The following is a 21,253-nucleotide window of genomic DNA, read 5'->3' on the forward strand; positions in this document are numbered from 1 at the left end:
TTGAACGTAGTATTTGAAAAAGAAATGCAAAAGAAATACATACCAACTACATCTGTTTATGACTTTTTGCAGCGAGATGCGTAGCATCTGTAAATTTTTGCTTCAAATTGACTTGTCTAACAGTTTCTTTGTTTACATGTTAACAGAAAATTTCTTCAAGTGTTCCTCAAAATTTGGTTTGAAGGCAGTTTGATCGAACATAACAGCGGCAGTGTTAGCAGTAAATTTTAAATGGATATGTTTTGACATGTATTTATTAGCAAACAAAATATTATATACATATATGTTTTACGTCATTTGTAGTTACTATCGAAGAAATACAATGCATTCTAGATCAATGTGACAGCAATACTAATCAATTGAATTCGAGTTTTAATTTCAAAATTTGCCGTTTTTGAGGCAGATCTAAAGCCAAACGTTTATCGCAAATTTTGCTTTTTTCTTCATTAATATGGTCAAGGGTATGTCCCGTATGCGTATAACACGATGACGGTCAGAGAAACAAGTAGGAAAGACAAGGAAATAAGGAGGTGATGGCCGCAGCTCAGTGGATGCCCAATCGACTGAGCCCTCACTATATGTAGGACCAAAGAAAATTCTACCGCATTTGAGATCTGAACTCACGAGCACAGACTTGATAGTGCCAATTTTTACCCACTCGGCTACTCAGGCGGATAATTGATAAATTGTGAAAACTTCCATGTCAATGAAACAACAGAATGCGGTATATGTTACTGTATTTTGATATTGTATCCATGCAAGTGCGACGATTGATATTGAGTTTTATACACTAGGTTCGCTTAGGCGACTAAGTCTTTGCTTACTTACGTGTTACTTCTTTTCAAATTAAAAGCCGTATTAATCTTCATAGTAAAAAAGATATCCGGAGCGATTGTAAAATATTTCATTTATTTATTTGCTCAATAGAACAGTAAACGATGAAAAATAACATTTTTTTGGAAAACTGGCAAGCAATCTTTGGGTCATTTGCTTAAAAAGGAACACTTACCTCTGCAAGAGATTAAATTATAATATTTCAGCAGCCAACTGAATGATTCTCGATATTTTCGATGAGTAAAAATTAATTTTCAACTTAATTTTTTTTTTTTTTTCTTGTTTATTTATAAACTCGAATATTTTTAATATTCTTCGAGTTTAGTTCAGTAAGGTGGAAAGTACTATATATAAGTCGAGTAATCGAATGCAAAACGCAAGTGAATCAGTATAAATGAAATAATATGGCAACGCGATTGACAACATAATTAGACCATTTCTTATAAGTCAACACTTGCACTGAGATAATAATGTTAATAAACAGAATATTGAACAGAGGTTGTCTCATTGCAAATTTTGATTACCGTTACATTATAATACATCTATAAATAATTACTCGCGCACACTGACTATACTAAAATAAACTGTTGTTAATTTTCCTAACAAAATATTCCGTTTATGCTTTCATATATATATATATATATATATATTTAATATGTAATTTTCTGCCTTTGAAAAATAAAATGCATTTATTTTTCTTCAACCTTCATTGTCACGCACTAAATGAAATAGTTTACTTGTCAAAAGTTGAAAAATTTATGCCTTAACTTTATATCGAGAAATACTTTATTTCTTTTATTCATTTAAGTTGTTAACGTTATTACGCTTAATGTCAGTTTATTCAATAATTCAAATGAATGATTGGAATGATTGCAACTTTATCCGTAAACCAACCACACCTATATTTGCGTTTATGCTTATACCCTACATAGGCGAGCAGTGCAATAGATGCAAAACTATTCACGCATCTAAAACTTATAAGCGGAAAGTTTTTGAACTGATCAAAATCAATCGATTCGATATCAATCTTCTTCTTCAATTGATGATCGATTGATCGAATACCTTAAAAAGTATTTTCATTCGATTTAAATATTATTCGAATAAATCTTTAGCAAGCATTAAGGATTAGAATCTATACATAGAATGTATTCATTTAACGGTTACCCATCCACTTACGGCCTCTGTACGTGCGCTATATCCATCGAGAGAGTCGTTTAAAAAAGATTCGAAGCAAAGTACACCATTAATTACCTGTTCGCTAATAAAGAGGAATGAAAATGCAAAAATGTGAAAAATATGCGGAGGCTTGTACACTTAAGTATTCGTATTCGTAACGATGAAGATTTACTTGGGTATTAGTGCGACCAGATTTTGTTGTTATTTGACCCAAATTTCATATCTTTTTGCATACTATAAAGCAAGCTTTTCTAAACGCTGCGACGAGCCTGAGAACATTTCCTTTTTTTTTTTTTCTGAAAACAAAATCAGATATACTTGTAGCTCCAAAAGACTTTATTTTCCACACGTACTCCTTTTAGAACATGGATCTAAAAAAAAAAAAAAAAAATTGGGAAGCGCAAGAAACTTCTTATTAGTTTGTTGAAAAAGTGCCTCCAATGTGTGGATGGGCTACCTGTATATCGCTAATATCTTTGTACAATTATATACTATTTACTATATACTATACTATGTATTACGTAATATGTGCTACACATTGTGTATTATATACAAAATACCATATGTAATTTCCAATCAATAATAACAACAACATATAAACGAGTTGAAAAGAGATTACATAAACCGGAGCCGCACATAGAATTCATGTGTTAACAGGTTGAACTTGCCCAGTACTTTCTTTAAAAGAAGACATGATAAGGATAATAAATTATAAAATTTTTACGTAAAAAGAATATTGTAGTCGGCCAAGGCCACTTCGCCTAGTACAGTTATCCTCTCGTTTTCTTTATCATACACCAACAAATACGTATTATATTATATGTAAGGGCATATTTTTTATGAAAGCCCAGATATTGGAGGATGGCCAAAAGATCACATGACGTGATCCAAATTTTGTATTTTAATTTACTTCCTTAACATTTAATTAATTTTCAGTTTCCGTCATAGGAAGCTGGAAATTACATTTTCCCTTCATATAAGAGCTTCCATTTCATATATATTGACGCCTAAAAAGTAGACCTACGCGATCCAAATACCCTACTTTCAATTATTTTAGATTAATTTACTATTATGAAACAATTTTTACCATGAAATATTGAAAATTATACATTTGTACTTTATAAAGATTCGTATTTCATAGTGCCCAGTTATATGAGAGGGTGTTCAAAAAACCGCCCCAACCGAACTAAATATTTCATAGCAATTTAGATCGTCGAAATAATATTACTCAATGACTTGTGTTAGGAAATTTTGAAAATTGCAATTTTTTGTGGAATAAGGCGTTATATATGGGAAGTGGTCGAAAAAGTGGACCGCTTCACACCATTTTTAATGGCGTACATTCTTGGGTCGAAGCACGTAAGCGGACCAAGTTTCTTTGAAAATGTCTCAAAAATTGCGATTTGTATGTTGAATATAAAAATATATGGGCAACTATTAGACAAAACGACAAGCTTAACTCAATTCAAAATAAGAGTCTATCTTAAGACCTCCTGGATGTGACGCGCATTCGCACAAGCTTAACATACCGTGTATCACAAGTCATGTAGGATACAATGAAGGCAAGTCTTGCTGTGTCGCGTTTAATACTTCAACAAATTTCTCTACCTAAAATCCCTACCCTAACAAAGATAAATGCTGACGGCACGTGATGGTTTTCCATATCCCCCCATAATTCGTTTCTATATTATTAATGTTCTTATAATATATTGCAGTTTTTAGAATTCAAACTCGTAGACGAACATGAACATCAAGGAAACTCAAACTTAATCATCTGACCCAGTTCGAATATATTTTCTCATTTGATAATCTTATTTCCTATATTGTCTTTTCAATAAAGCGGCACAAATGTTGGACCAATATTTCTATGCTTTCTTAAAGTCCCTAAAGGTGCGATTGATAACATTTATGCGTGTGTTGGAGTGCCTTCAAACACTGAATACGCTAAGCGGCCGCAATAATGTGCACCTAATATGGGTGCCTGGCTATTCGGGTGTTGAGGGTAACGAAAGGTTTGACTGTCTAGCCAACAGGGAAGTCCGAGGGACCAGACGTACCTTAAAGCTATATTCAGAGGCTGGTATCGCCGATGGACGCAGAACAAAGATTCGTAAAATTTGAAACTAAGCAGAAGCGATCTACGTTTAATCGCGGGCTCCTATACTGGTCACAATACCCTACGGTATCCTCTAAAAAATATGGGTATGTCCGATGCCGATTCATGCAGACTCTGCCAAGGGGCGTGGGAGACGTCCCAGCATGTTCTATGTGAATGTGAGGCCATCTACAGAATCAGCGCGGACACGTTACGGTGTTCCGGGCCAAGCAAGATAATAGGATTTATGAAAATCCTAAAACTGGAGGGCTAGGGGCATAGGCGAGTAATTAATAATAAGAAATAAAAATTTTTGTAACTCACTATATGTCATACCATTTAAATTTTTTATGAATGTATGCAACGCCTCGAGCGACTTAATTGTGGTTCAATTTTCATTCCATCAAACGATTCAAAAACGATTTGAGCTGCCTGTCCGATATTTGTCCAAATAATTTCGTATTCAACCTACATTCAACTGACATGTCAATGAAATTTTATTCATATTTTTAAAATGCTTTAGATCAAGGATGACGACTACTATTGAAGATGGCCATCAAACTCGTAAAGTGATATTTCTTGACAAAAGTCGATAAAAAGCGATATTTTCTCTTATCGTATGAATGAGTAGAGCATTCCGTGAATGCTATAAGTATGAATTTGAAAAGAACGATACCTTCTGTCGTCGCTTTTTATTTCAAATCGAACTGCACCGCATAAAGGAAAAATGTTATATTATATCAAAGAAACGAAGGCGCATAGGCAATGAAATTATATTTTTATTTTGTTTTTGTTTTTGTTATTTAATCAATAAAAGAGGAAAGTTTTTTTTTATCCTTCAGTATATATCGTTGACTACATACACCGTTTTAATCTCGTATACAGAATTGTCACAATAATCCTTTGCTTAACCGCGTATTGGTATTGGTGATGATAGTTGATTGTGTTCCGCACGAGTTAAGAAAATGTAAAACAAACTTCTCTTTTAATATTACGACGACTGTGCACAGCAATCAGTTATAGTTAACATCAAATCAAGTGGGAATAAATTGTATACATATTATCGAACGTTATAATCTAGAATACTGTTCGCTTACTCATGGCTGACCGACTGACTGAATGACATACAATAAGGATTTATATCAATTTACCAACTAATAATAGACAGTACACAACTACAGTGAACACTTGCTCTAAGTAACTGCGCATAAATATTTTTAATTTCAAATTTATTCCCTCCCTTTACCAAAGGAAATATTTTACTTTAGCAATCGCACTTCCCCAACTTTATATGTTTGCAAAATCTCTTTAAAAAAAAAGAAAAAAAAAAAGTGTGCATTTATGTCCCGATTCTCAGCAATGAAAAGAACATTTACTAAGCGTTAGGTGTAAATCCATTTTGAATCTTTAAAGTTTGAAATATTTCAGAGATTTTGGTAATATTACTTCTCTTACCCATGCCCAGTACTCACGAAGTTCAAAAAGTATTCCTATATAACCTTCAGCTCATATTTATATAAGTAATTCGGTTTTTTTTTTAAATTATAAAGTTAAAAGTTGATACAGGGTCTTTAAAAGCTATACAATAATAATAAATAATATAATATATATAATAATATATAATAATAATATACAAAAATAATAAATTTTTAAGAAAATTTTTTTTCTTCTATTTTTTTTTTTTTTTTTTTTTTTTTTTACTGATTAGATGATTTGGACCTTGTATGTGGAAAAAATTCATTACCCGCATGAAAGTTTTTGCCTGAAATTTTCTGAAGAGACTATCTAGCGTGCGATAAACGATTCGGCTCAAAATTACAGCCTAATGTTTTACTTAACTGATTTCTACCTGCTACCTGCTGCAATACGTTAAGAGATCACTTTAGAAAGGTATGTATATTCATTTAAAATCGTTTCCGAATACATTATACATTAGAATAACCTCACTGAGAGAACGATTGGATGGATACAAGGCTGACAGCGACTTTGGTAAAGCGTTAAAAGTTTGGACTGAGCTTTTCGATTTCAACTATTTGAACTTGCAAGGGCATTTTTATGGTCCTTAAATGTTGTGCCGACTAGTAACAAAAGAATAAATAACAACAAATTTCTTACGTTAAGAAAAGCTAGAACAACAATTTTTCAATACAGCACGCAACATTACCCTAATAATGTTCATTTCTTTCATCCGGACCTCCTTTTGCGATGTCCTTAGAACTACATTCCCTAGAGAAATAAAAGTAATTTAAACGTTTTTTTTATTAAGAAAGGAACGCCTTTTTTTTGGTGAACGATTTCACTCAAATACTCGCCAGTAAATAACATTTCTTAAAATCTCTACGTCTTTCTTTAGATATAAGGATGGATGTAGGGTGTAAATGATGGGGTTTGCTTTCTTTTTAATTTAAATTTGGATCATTTATGCTACGTACCGCAGGCCTCCTTAACCGAGAATTGTTCCCAAAGAATGACTGCGATGTTGCCATTTTTTAAGAATTTTCCAAAATCCATTTTTTTCTTTTCTTTCTAATACTTCAAGGTAAGCGCTTGATAACTTTCTCAATCAAATATTCTCATTCTACTTTCCACTTTCCTTCTATTCATAAAAAAATTGTCAAAAAGCCGCTTACAGTAGTTTCTCCCTTTAAACCTAAAATTAAGATTGAAAATCACATGAATCTATCTTACGATATTTATTTGCAATTACCCTTAAAAAAAAAAAAAACCATACATAAATAAAACATAACGTGTATATACATGGCTTTTAATTGGAATCATTCTCTAAAAATTTCCTATTATCTGCTGCGAGCGTCCAAAACGAAGATCGTCTATAAAATTTGTTTTAAGAAACTATATAAAAAGTAATGAAGCCAAATATCGTATTATTCACGGTAATTACGATCTTCGGTTAGACTGTACTTTACAGTTTTATGTAATAGAACGAGTTGGAGCAAACAAAACGTTTTACGTTTACGTTTATTGTGCAGAGGAAATATATATATAACTGCGTTCAAAAAGTAAGATCACTTTAATCTATTTCGTTCTTAGATCCATTCGTTATTCCAATTCTATTTCGTCGCGTTCCAAGTAATCCCCAAATTCAAATGATAGTCCTTGTTGACAATTTGACCCGATGGAAGGGATTCCTAAAGTATAACACCACAATAATCGAAGAAAACTGTTTGATGAAAACTGCACCTTAATGACTTTGAACGGCTTTGGCGCGGTTTCCTCGGTCTTGACCTTTGGCCTTTTGAACGATATCGATACCTCGATCGATTGATTGTTTCCGAGTCGGATGTGTAGATTTTATCGTACAAAGCCAAACACACCGGAAACACTAACGAATTTTATGATTTGAAACTTGACACAGATATCTGTCATAGTGCTATCAATTTAGAAGAAAAAAAATATTTTAATTTGAATATTTGTCTTACTTCTTGATCACAATATTATGTACGGTTCTCCTGTATATTATAATTGATTTAAAAGAAAAATAGAAGAAGAAGACTAACTTCGCTTTACCTAACTACCTTTACCCTAAACTCAATTGACTTCAATATAACTTTAAAGTATGACAAACTGAACGGTTACATTACAAGCAGATTATATTCATCCTTAACGCCGTTACTCGTCCCAGTCTTCGCTTCAACGAGTTGATGAGTTCAAATTTTATGCATTTTGTAGAGGCAGTGAAAACATGTTTATTCTCTTTCTACTTTCGGCTTTTTTTTTCTTTTTTTTTTTGCCTAGAACCGATGATCTGTACCACATACATTATTATTGCATATATATATAAAGAAAGGAAAAAAAGGATTTGGTAAAGACTTGTCCCATTGTAATAATAACAAGCTGTAGATGGATATAAAACAATTCAATTCTCCTAATATTCTTATTATTGGCATGATGTTAAAACAATCAACAACAACTAGCTTCACTATTGCACTACAAGCAACTTTTATTCTTCGAAAATAAGATTCGAAAAAGATTAAGATCCGAGAAAAATACAATTGTGTTCTATAATTTCTCTTCCATTCAGTTTGCTTCCATTGCTTTCTAGTCCCCTACTATTGGAAACCTGCTAAAAAACAAGTCCCTCTTGAAAGAATTACTATTTTATTTACTTAACCTGTTAATCTGGACAATTGCTTTACCTCAAATACGAATCTTACATGAAGACGATGGGTCTGCGCTTAATTGAAATATTAGTTCATAGCATTCAGACCCTTTCATATATGTATGCATATATTACAAATCTACATTATATATACATATATATATATATATAAATAAATCTATATTATATATATACAGATTACAAATTTTCCTTTAACGGTCACCTAGTAAGTGTTTGCTTAAACCGGTGTCACTGTAGAAGGATAACGATAGACAAGGAGCGAAAGAAATTAAGTTTAAAAAATATCTCCAGCCTTCTGCCTCCATCTCATCACCGTTTTTCACCCGTTCAGCACCCATTAATCAAATAGCGCAAGCTCAAATACGCACACACACACACATCCACACACAAACACACACACACACACAAAGAGAGAAAGAGAGAGAGACAGAGAAATAGAGAAAAACACAGCCATAGGCAGAGACACACACATATGTTGACAGATAGAGAGAGAAAGAGAGATTGAGAGTATATAAGCACGCACATACACACACAAATACACAAAACACCCAAACAAAATAAGGAGATGTGAAATGAAATCAAACGAAATCGATAGATTGTGATATATATATTTTGAGAATTTAATTAGAGTTTTATTTTAGAATTAATTTAATTAGTTAAATTTTAAATGTTTACATGTATTAATTTTTTTTTTTTTGTTTTTGTTTTGTTTTAAATTGTGATATTTGTTGTTTTTTTGGTTTTTTTTTTTTTTTTTTTTTTTTTTTTTTTTTTTTTTTTTTTTCAGTATTAATTAAGAGTTCGATCGAATTTATTTATTAATTTTTGTTTTTGTTTTAATTCATTTATCTTTTTGGTTTTGGATTTATATAATTATAATGATAATAATAATTATAATAATCATAATAATAATCATAATAATAATAATAATAATAATAATAAGATTTGTAAGGATCTAAAGTAAGAAAAAAATTGGTGACGTAGACGCAAAAAATATCTTTTGTGTAACAACACTTGACGCGTGCATTAGTTGCTGTTGCGATTGCAGTTGCTGTTTCAGTTTCGGTTTCGTTTTCGATATCGGTTTTTCAGTTTCATTTTGTTTGGTTTCGGTTACTCGGTTTCACAGTTTCTCAGTTAATCAGTTGCGCTCTCAGTTACTGTATTCAGTGTTTTCTTGCAATTTCAGAATTTATCTAATGTATAATATATTATATATAATAATAATATAATAATAATAATAATAATAATAATAATAATAATAATAATAAATGTAAGTCTACTTTTGTGGTATGAAATCAAAAGTCGTAGCTCCGCTCACCTTGCCCGAAGCGCTGCGATGGAAGTGTACATTCTGCCACTTGTTGTCGCGTTTGTGCCAGACGCGCGTCTCCTCCGACTGATGGGTGTGAGCATGACCCTGCTTATCAATATATTGAGTAAGACGTACGTATGCAATGCAAGCGGCATCTTCGCCCAACAAATGCACATGTGGATTCAAAATCGTAGTATTGATGGCCTTACAATTCTTGCCCAAAACATTCTCAAAATAGAATTTGTGAAAATCAATTCCTTCCACTAAATTGCCTAACGCCTCTGGCTCGAATGCAGTCAAATGAGGATCACCAATTTTGGTATAGGCATCAAAGTCACCGCTATTGATTGCCTCAATCAGTTGTTCAGTAATTTTGATTATCTCTTGACGTCTGGCCTTAACATCATCATCCTCCATGGTAGCGTTTGAGGAGTCAGTAGAATCTTTAACGGGAGAGCCCTCGCCTTTTTTGGTAATCATGCTCTTGCTGGAAAAATTTCTAGTGGCTAGCATTGTGGTTAATATAGCACCCTTAAGTTTGCGACGAGCATTGAATTTTTTAAGACAATCGACTGTCTCTTGACGATGTACGACTGAGGCCACGCGCTCTCTTTGGCAGATCCAGGGGTGTTTGAGGGCTTCAGCAGCAGTAATGCGCTTATGGGGATTAACGGTAAGCATTTGATTGATCAAATTCTTGGCCTCTGGGGTCACAGTGTCCCACTCGGGTGATGGGTAGTCGTAAGCACCCGCTTTAATTTGCGAGTACAGACGATGCTGATCCTCATCCCAAAATGGTGGATAGCCCACGAGTAGGATGTACAAAATGACACCACATGCCCAAATATCGACCGGCTTGCCGTAAGGTTCCTTTTTAAGAACCTCAGGCGAAAGATAACCAGGGGTACCGGCAAAGCCGAACCATGCCTGGTGATCACCCTGCACCTCAATGGCCAAACCAAAATCGGCCAATTTAACGGCAGCACCCTTTGCTTTGCTAGCTAATAGTAAATTCTCCGGTTTGAGATCACGATGAACCACACCGTTCTGGTGGCAGTGATTGACCGACTCCAAAATTTGTTGAATACAATGCGAGGCATCGGCCTCCGAATAAAACTCACGTGCTACAATGTCCTCAAATAGCTCTCCGCCGGTCACTAGATCAAACACCAAATAATGATAATTTTCCTCTTGTATACTATCATGTAATCGTACAATATTGGGATGATGAAGTTTACGGCATATTCTTGCCTCTCGCTCCAACTTCTGAAAATCTCGAGCTGTCAGTTTTTTCGTATTAATAATTTTCGCTGCAAACTCATTTCCCGTTGATTTTTGCACACAACGCTTCACTATAGAAAAGGCACCTCGACCCAGCTCCTCCTTGATCTCATAGTTGTCGGAGAAGCGCGTACAGGCTGCAGGAGCAGCCATCGCGATGGCACACTTGAGAAAATCTATTTCGACAGTCAAAAAATGGACAAACCAGTCTAGATTAGATGCACTGCACTATAAATGTTACTATAGATGATGAGGACACACACTCTTCTTGTAAACCAATAATCAGGCAATGCCACACGCACACACACACAATCGCAATCTATTTCGCACTTTTTACTTGTTCTCGCTCTGCTTTTCTGTTCTTCTCTGCTCAGATTTACTTACGACTCGACTCGAAACTCTACTCTAATGTATATAAAAATACACTAGAACACTATGCCGCAGTCGATTGGGTCGATATGGTTGGTCGTCACTTGATGTGGTTGTGGTTGATAGCCTAGATAAAAAAAAAAAAAAGACCCCCTTTTTATGTCTTTTCTATGTGTTTTCTGTGTCTTAACTCCAAATGACCCAGTTATGGAAATGAGTAACGGAAGTGTGTGTATATGTAAATTTTTTTCACTTCTTTCGCTCACAGTCCTTGTCCTGTAATGATTTTTCGCAACAACATAACAAACAACATGAAAAGAATCTTTTTTTCGATATCAATTATAAGGAGTTGAAGGAATTTTCTTCTTTCGTTTTTTCTGTTTTTTTTTCTGTTTTTTTTTTTTAATTTTTTTTAATTTTTTTTATTTTTTGCTTTTTTTCTATATATATGTAACACAAACCAAAATTGTTCGTTCAACAGTTGAATTTTAGGGTCGCTCGCTTCTTAATTTTCCTTTTTTTTTGTATTTTTACTTTTATATTAATTTTTTTTTAATTTTTTTTTATTCTTTTTTTTTTTATTATTTATTCAGTTTAGATAGATTATCTCACGGTATTTTTAATTGCAAGTTTTTTTCTTATACTTTTCTTGTTTAGTTCCAAGCACCCGACACAGCAGAGAAAAATGTTTGTATCTACATTTTCAACGTTGATGCGTTTTCCTATATTTCTTCTTTCGTACAACTCAACATACAAAATTGTGTAGAGACATAAACGCTCACAGAGGAATAAATTTGTCACTTGTTCGCAATACGCAAACTCCACCAATTAAAATAATGACTACACTCACCTTAGCCACCACCGTTTGCTGACACAATCACCACAGTTACCGTTATGTATCCCAGGCAATGGTGATTGCCAGGTACGCAAAAACTGAAAATACTTAAAATAATACATTTAAAAGAAAATCTGGCAGCGTGTATGAATGATGAACGCAAGAAATGCTAAAAATTGTTCCCCATAAGCAAATATAGAATGATAACGTGAACGTGATGGAACGTCGTCGCTTTGTCGTCTCTTTGGTAACAAAATATCAAAACTAATAATAGAGGCCGGCCAGTACCGGCCACACAATGAGTAGTGCAACAAACACAAAAAATTCACAAATGAAACGATATATAAATGAAATAAATAATTTTCAAAATATATTCTACAACGACACAGACTAAGAGCTTAATTCTTTCTCTTTCTCTCTCCCTCTCTTTCACGCTCTCTCGCTCTTTCTTGCTCTTTCTCGCTCTGTCTCTCTGTTTTTGTATACACAACGAAAGGATTGATAAAAAAAAAAAAAAAAAAAAATTAATTTTTTTTTTTTTTTTTGTTTTTTTTCATTTATATATATATATATATATATATATATATATTTTTAATTTTCTATCGGCATTATTAGTTGATAGATAGATATTGCTTTGCATTGTTTACAAAACTCTTATTAATAAAATTAAATATTTTAATTCGTTTGTTTTCTTCTTCTTTGTTTTTTTTTTTTCTTTTTTCTACCCACCGAAATGCTCAATTATTTAGATCTTATCATTCTAACGAATTCAATTGAATTGATTTTTGTTAAACAGAAAGCATCTTGTATTATGCATGTCTATTAAACATTTTATTTATCAATATGACATTTATACGGACAGCAAGAGTTTACTATAACTAACAATGTGCGGTTAATCTGTAAACAGTTAATCGGTTAATTTTATTTGATGCTCTTTCAATATTTTGCTCTCTCCCTCTCTTTCTCTCTGCCTTTCTCTCGCTCTCTCACTCTCAACAATATGCACATTGCTTACTCTTCGCGATCACAATTAAGGAATTGAAATATGATACGAATATCTACATAAATAAATGCCGAAAAATAAAAACATTTTTATTTTTATTATTATTATATAAGTAAAATTATCCTTAATTAATATATTCAGACTGCATATTAGAATTAAATAAAGCGAATTTATTTATTTACTTATTTATTTATTTATTTATTTAATTTTTTTTTTTTTTTTTTTTTTTTTTTTTGTTTCTTTGCAATTTTGCCTTCTTGTAGGCGTAATATTTTCAAAGTATTCAATATTATATTAATACCGCTTGCTCAGCACACTTCTTTAAATACATATGCGCAGAGGGAATCTCTCTAAATATAAAAGTATAAAATTTATGAGCGACATGCGTTTTAAAGTCGACTTGCTTGTATGTGTTTGCTGCCATCTGCCGTCTGTTTATTTATTTTTAGATTTCTCAGAGTCTCAAAATTTGAGGCAAAAAAAAAAATAAATAAATATATAAAATAAAAAATAAGAAAAAAAAAAAAAAAAAAACTTAAACTTGGCACATATAATAAATAGTCTAAAAAATATCGCCTTTAAGTATAGTAAGTATATTACGTTCATATGAAACAAAGATGTATGAATGAAATCCATGCATAAATTTTGACTTAACACTTTCTTCAATTAAACGAATATATTTTTGACTTGAGTTCCCGGATAGCGGTACAACATATGTACATAGGTTATATCACGACAACAACAACTCAATGATTGTGGGTTCAATGCCCAAATGCGGTAAAGTTTTTAATAATAGCTGATAGCCCTAGATGCTAGTACTTTAAGACTTTAGTCTTTGAATTTATTTTTCAACCTAAATTAATTACAATAACATTGTATATATGTAGGCGGAGGATCGCGATTAACAACTCAATAATCGCGCGTTCAAATCTCAAATTCGTACAAAAAATTTCCAATGCAGGCGAACATATATGGTCCGGCGGCCTCCAAATCCATGCATTGTAAATTTATTTAAAAAATATATAGGCAATAAATAAATAAATATAAATAAATAAACTTATTTTTATAAATGCAAGAAGAAAATTTCAATGAATGTTGATAAGCAAAGAAAGTATTTTATTATTATTTATATGTCATAAAATGAATATTCTACACAATATTATGTATTAACCTAAATTTTGTTGGGGGAAAAATTTTAAAAAATAAAGCGAAATATAATTAATTAATGAATACATAGGCGTTGGACATTTGCTTTTTAATTAACATTGATTAATTTATTACACACTTTCTGCGGGCCTTTAAGTATACGCAAAACATAAAATGTATTAAATTTAATTAATATATATGTAGAGATCAGCATACGTGAAAATATATAGAAATTAAAAATGTTTTTTTTTTTTCGGCTTTTTAGTTTTTTTATAGTTGTTCTATTTGCTCTATTTAAAAAAAAAAAAAATTTAAAAAACTTGATTCAAAAATATTCGTCGAGCCTATCATATAATAAAACATCGCGAATCATTTCATTCGACCTAAATTTTTCATTAAAAATTTTCATATCAAATTCAATTACTTGACCGAACCTACTATCATCTGAAACGATTTTACATTATAAGCATCTCAATAAACCTAATAAAAATGCAAAGCATATCATGCCACAATCACTTGATACAGCCCTATGTGAAACTTAAAAGGCTACTCCTAGGATAACGTTTTGATTCGATGGAAGTGGAAGTGGAGCTGAGTCGCAACAAAGCTTTGAAGACCATCCTAGAAATCGACTATAACCACTGTTTCGAGAATTACAAAAAAAAAAAAAAAACTTTAGGATAAGTGTATAAGTGCATCTGAGGTATATGAGGTATCGTTGAAGGCGACGGAGTACAGACGAAATAATAAATAGATAAACAGAGAATTGGTCTTACTTGTTGAGCACAACAGCATATATTATATATAATAATGAGCAATCATTAAATTGCGCGATAAAATAGTTGTTAAAAGATTTTTTTTTTTTTTGCGAAAAAAAACTAAAATCTAAAATTTATCCTGCAAAACCATCAAAAATATCCCAATCTTGAAATTTAATAATCATAAAATTCGAAATCCTATTGTTTTGAAATATTTTACAATGTAATTGTATTTACGAAAAAAAAACAAAAAAAAAAACGAGAAAAAAGAAATAAGAAAAAAAAAAGGAAACAATGAAAGGACGATTTACAATAGATTCTCTTAAGCTTGGCAACATTGTTTTTGCGTTTCTCCTGCAACACTAATAATAATTAAATACCACTTTATTCACCTTTTAGTTGCCTTACTCACCTTTTGATCTACTGTCCCGATTAGAACTTTTCAAACTGACCAAGCAAAGTGTCCTTGCATGTGGAAACGTCGTTACCACATCGTATTGTCATTGAACTCATATAATATATATATATATATATATATATACATATGTAACATTAACAAATTGTTCAAGTTATTTAAAAACGATTTAACTGCGCTTGCATTGCTATAGAAAACGAAAACTTTGTTACTAAACTCTGCCTTTTCCATTTTAAAGCCTTAGAGAGTAGCGCGTAATATAATCAACGAAAAGTTGATAATCATTAGCAACCCTAAGCAGAGGGCATTACAAGTTCGTTTTAAGTAACCCACATACATATATATATATATATATATATATATATAGGCAAATATAACTTTCTCATTTCGTTTTATTGCTTAGGAAACCAGCATCCATCCAACGAGCCTGGATACAGCAGCATATGCAGCTGCGTATATTCTTTCAATGCCCAAGCATTACTTTATATATACATACGTAGGCATAGTTATGCGCGTTTATTTTCTTCTTTTTGTTTTTTTTTTATATATATTATTATTTTAAACACACACATACAGGCACACACACACACACACACACACACTTATAACACACTCGGCCAAGAATGTCTTCGCGCACCTCCATTCATCGTTTAACATACCAATATGTCAGCAATAAGCATAAATTATTTCTTTAACATCATGTAACATAAAAATACTTTGTTCATTTATTTTACATTTTCAAAATTTACTTATGAATGAAGTTGATTCCAATTATTCAATGTGATTATCGTATTGTTTGTATATAAAGTATGTGAAGAGTTTTTTTTTTTCTTTCTTAATTTTTTTGAAATTTTTTTTAAATTTTTTTGAAATTTTTTTATTCTTTTTTTTCTAAATATTACTACAAATCAAAACAAAAACGCAGTAATGATTTATTGCTCGCTTAGGTTAGTAGAAGTTTTGCTTTAATTTTACTTTATTTGTATTTAACAATATACAGTCGTTCGTTTAAAAGTATTACATATATGTTCTATATTTTGATATATTTATATCACACAATCCTCGATGTATCAAAGAGCATACGAGGTTTCCCCATTAATTTGTCAAATTAAATGTAAAGCGCGTCGCAGATGCTCTCTAAAATAATTATATACTGTACACTGAATGATTTAGGTTGTCTGTCTATCCATTCATCGATTTATTTCTGAATTTTCAGTGTTTCGATCCGATTAAAATGATGTAAATGATGGAAATGGGAATTAATTAAAAATTTACTATATTGAGTTAAGGAGAAAGTTTGTGGCGTTTTTCATTAAAATTCAAACAAAATTTACTTATATTTTAAATGAACATGAAGTGATAATAAACTTTTGCTCTTTTCGTGCAAAAGCTATTATATCATCATTGTAGAATTTCTACAATTTTTAATCAAAAAAAGCATTGACCCATTTTATATCGAGATGTCGGGCTTGATTGTAAATATCGTAACCCTGCAAAAAAAACTTATAAAATTAAAACATCGGCACAAACATTTAACAAAGCTATCCCCGATTTCGGTATACAATTAGCGTAATCCCCACACCACACCCCCTTCCCAACCAAACTAATACAGTATTATTGTTGGAGTTATGAAAGCTGCATATTCCACTAAACATAATATTTTTACTTGCCCTTACTCGAAAATTGAACGCATTCGTGAAACTTTTGATTTCCATAACACACTTGCCGGATCCAAGTGTGCGCATCGTTTGAATAGAATACTAAATCTTTGAACTCGAATGATGTTTAAATCGGCGAGCGTCTCCCATTGCCTTACACCATATCCATATAACACTTCACAATAGTACGTAGTGTAGGACGACAATGAGAAATTTACTTGTGTTGTTCATCCTTTTATTTTGTGTAAATATTCGAAATTCGTAATGGATGAAATTTTGATACTATTCCGACCAAAGTTCGTCGCTGTCTCTTCCTCATTTCTAGCCAGAAGTGGAGAGCAGGATAGGATAAATGGACAGCATGTGGGTGAGTACCCAACAATCGACCACAACTTGCCTTCTTTCTCTCTTTCACTCTCTTTCTTTCGCTCTCTCTCTCTCTCTCTCTCTCTCTCTCTTTCTCTCTCTCTCACTCTTTCACTCTCTTTTTCGTTCTTTTTTTTTATCTCGTATTGTTTTTTTTTTTTTTTTTTTTTTTTTTCTTTATATCCGAGCGTTTTAAAAATACTCCAGAAATATACGTTCGCGGGCAGTAAAAGATTCAATGAGGTGCAAATATAGAAACACGATTTATTTTTAAACTAATTGTGTTATCCAAATTTTGATTAGACAGATTTTTTCCGAGAGGTCAGAATATCACATTTTAACAGCCGCGAGTATATAAAACTGAATGCTACAGCATTCACGTCAGTGCAAATCGAATCGTTCTATCTGGATGACGTTAATGCTTTAGTGTTAATATATATATATATATATATATATATACATACATATTGATATATATGATTTATGAATATATATATATATATATATACATATATATATACATATATATATATTTCTACGCATATAAGAGAACAATATTTTCGAAAAATAAATTTATATACAATTTTACTGCTTGCACTTGCTTACTACTATTAGCGTTTTATTCGTCAAGAACATATAAAGCCATGAAAAAATTAATTGATAGAAACGCAAAAATAAACAAATTAAATTAATTGGTTCATTGCTTTAAATGAAACGCTTATAAGGCAGGCAGACAAATTTGTATTAGAGTTATTGGATCTGGAACCGCTACGAGGTGTACGCTACGGTTAAATATATACTTTCTTCAACACAAGTAAGGTTTATGGCGGTATTTACATTTACATAGATAATATTTTATAGCTTGGTGACGATGCCTTTGAGAATTGACTTTAACTGCCTTGAAATCTTTTTCCGCCAAGAATATTGCGGTATAACATAAAAACCAATTGTATGAGATTCTCTCGAAGATCATACAATGTAATAGTATAGTAGTAGAATTGCACCCATAGAAGAATTTCTTCGATTCATTTGGGATATTCAGATATCGTATGGCTTTACCATATAATACTTGCACTCTTCTTTTCATTTGCGAAATAATTAATACTTCAATCATTTTGTTCCCTATGCTTTTTCCCATTTCAAATGTAAACGAAGGCCTTTCTAGGTTTAATTTTTTTTTCTTTTCCCTTAAGTTTACATTTACTTTTTGATAAATGCAGAAAATTCCTATTTATTATAATATTATTATGGTGTAGGGTATAATAATTAATAATTTTTCCTTCATTTATAGGTTGGATGTTAAATAAAAGAAATGTATATTCTTGATCAGCTTACCATTATGGGTTTTAGTGATCTAAATTCATTTCTTCATTCTTCATACAGTACGCATATGCATGATTAATATCAAATTTCAAGTCGATCTGCTCAAGTCCATCTGCTCGTACGTTGTCCACTGTGGCAAATTTTTTGAACACAAAAACGTGAGCGAGAAAAGCGAAACTGAAACTTTAAATGTACACTGTGATGCGTTGGGTTGTTCGGAATCTCATTTCATTGGTTTTGTTTTTTGCCCAACATATTCTAACATGAACGGTGAACGTCGTTAAACATAATTTCTCAGCGATCTCATGAATTGTGATTCGTCGGCGTGCGTCAATTAAATCCTTAGAATTTGGTACATCTTTCATATCAAAATTTTCGGAAAGAAATTTTTTAAGCCAGTTTTGGCACTTGTCTCTCGCCATTGAATCTTCCTCAAATATATTCAGTAATTAATTTTAACAATGCATTTTTACTTTATCGATAACTAAAAACCCGGATTTTGTTACTTTGGCAGGATTAAATAAATCTTTTCAAATCTTGCAATAAGCCTTGCTATATTACCTGTTGAAATACGTCATTTAAATATGCGACTGAAATGTCAACTTGCCTATGCAAAGATGCAATTAAATTCTGTGTTGGGAGAAAGAAGAATAGCTTTTCGAAAACCCAAATAAAGCGTAGTTTTCATACACAAGCGACTACAACACGTAAAACGCTAAAAAGCCGTAAAAAACCCAAATACTTTTATTAATCATTAATGATTTATTATACTTTAGGAGTTAAAATTGTCTACAAATAATAGATTTAAAAAAAAATGTAGCCGCAAATTTCCTAATCGACGGCTTCACACTCCGTTTGAATGCCTCCTTTTTTTTTTTTTTTTTTTTTTTTTTGTTCTTCTACCCACCACTAACTTTTTTAATGAATTGCAAACGGGCGCAAAAAAAATGGTCTCAATTAAAAAAGAAAAATTAATAAATAATTATTCGGAATTCAATATCAAGTCCGGCTCGACATAAGAGTTGGTGTAGAAAATACGATATCGACACATAGCCGACACATAGGACTGGAAAGGGTTAAAGTTGTATAATTTTAGCAGCGATTCTCAGGACATTTAAATCCTTCTATGCCAAAAGCGCACTTCGTAGAAAGTCGCTCGGAAAAAGGTTTAAATTGGTTAAAGGTTTTATGATGAAAATTAGTCCATAGTAACGATTGAACAAAAAAAAAAATTAACGCCAGAGAATTTTGATGACATTGCCTTTCTTTATATATACCCCAACAAATATGAGGGCTTTTGATGTCTTATTACAAAAATCGAGTGATTGATTATGCGAATTGAAGTGGTGTATGGTATCTAATAGTCGACTGTTACCGCTTGCAGAACTTCTGGCATTATTGTGAACAGTACTGAGGCGAGCAATATTCGCAGGTATAATATAAGATTAGTTTTTAATGGCTACGAATGTTTTGAAGAGAGGAAGAGAAAGTGTAGGATGATTGGGGGACTGAGGTCCGCGCTATATGATGATTACATCAAAACTTCTCAGTCAACTCTTTTCTATTTTTGTGAAACTATTAAGAACTTTTGCAGTCTCTTAATAGCGTGATGTAAAACAACATCTCCGCTCTTGATCCATCTTTTACGCTTTACCTCAAGCGATCGATTTAATTGCTTTAATTATTTGGTAGTAGTAGCGCATAATCAATCGCTTGGCCCCATTAATATAGCTCAGGATGCACGATTTCCTTGCGATTCCATCAAACATACAGTTCTAGCATGCGCGGCGTCAATCCAACCAGGCTCAGCTAACTCGGACTGCGAACTTTTTTGCCCATCATTTTCGTATTATCGCTCGTTATTAATGGCCCGATTATGTTTCAATTTTAACGATGATTCATAATTGAAAGACTGGTCTAATACATTTTCCAACGATAAGTTAAGTGTTGACCAAATATCAAGCTTCCGTTTTATCTAACCTTATCCGCAAAGTTGTGTTTGCCAATTCGCTAAGTTTGCTTGCTTTTTCAATTTATTCTTACGAGTCAACTTTCGCCTTGAAGTATTGAAAATCCGATCTTTTTACCATATAAAGATTCAGTTCCTTTGGGAAAGAGGGTTGAAACAATTCTCCCAACCGATCCAAAACTTTCAAAACAATTTAGAATGTCAAAGTACTAGTCCTCAGCGAATTTTGTCGAAAAATTTTGAAACATTCAAATTTTTCCATATAACAACTCTGGAAAAGAAGGCGTTATGGGGAGCGAGCGATCGAAAATTCGAGAAGCCCCCACCTATGGGTCAAAGTACATTAGTGTAACGAACTTCAGCAATATATCTCAGAAATTGCGATCCTTAGGTTGAAAACATAAATACACGGACAAACAACGGACGGACAGACAAGCTGAGATCAATTAAGAAATCGATTGTAATTCGATCGGCCTAATAAGAGATGAGTGTATCTCAGGTTCTTCTGGGTATTACTGCATCACAAGTGCTGTAGGGTAAAACGTCACGAATTTTTTTCCGTCAGTCAATGT

At 32.2% G+C, this 21,253-nt stretch overlaps 1 protein-coding gene across 3 annotated transcripts; it reads right to left on the reverse strand.

Moving 5' to 3' along the window:
- Positions 1–9,170: 9,170 nt before the first annotated feature.
- LOC119633846 (calcium/calmodulin-dependent protein kinase type II alpha chain) lies at positions 9,171–12,255 on the reverse strand. 3 transcript variants are annotated; one of them, XM_038027650.1, is made up of 2 exons: positions 9,565–11,620; positions 9,171–9,439 (listed from the first exon to the last, which is right to left on the reverse strand). In XM_038027650.1, exons 1-2 carry the CDS (start codon positions 10,990–10,992, stop codon positions 9,410–9,412), a joined length of 1,458 nt encoding a protein of 485 aa, XP_037883578.1. In that variant the 5' UTR covers positions 10,993–11,620; the 3' UTR covers positions 9,171–9,409. The 3 variants fall into 3 exon arrangements, with proteins under 3 accessions (XP_037883578.1, XP_037883560.1, XP_037883567.1); XM_038027632.1 differs by lacking the exon at positions 9,171–9,439 and adding an exon at positions 12,059–12,255 and having other exon boundaries at positions 9,450–11,335; XM_038027639.1 differs by lacking the exon at positions 9,171–9,439 and adding an exon at positions 11,670–11,685 and having other exon boundaries at positions 9,450–11,335.
- Positions 12,256–21,253: the final 8,998 nt, after the last annotated feature.

Source organism: Glossina fuscipes, unplaced genomic scaffold (assembly GCF_014805625.2).
Source record: "Glossina fuscipes isolate IAEA_lab_2018 unplaced genomic scaffold, Yale_Gfus_2 0, whole genome shotgun sequence".
In the NCBI taxonomy this organism is placed as follows: Eukaryota; Metazoa; Arthropoda; class Insecta; order Diptera; family Glossinidae; genus Glossina; species Glossina fuscipes.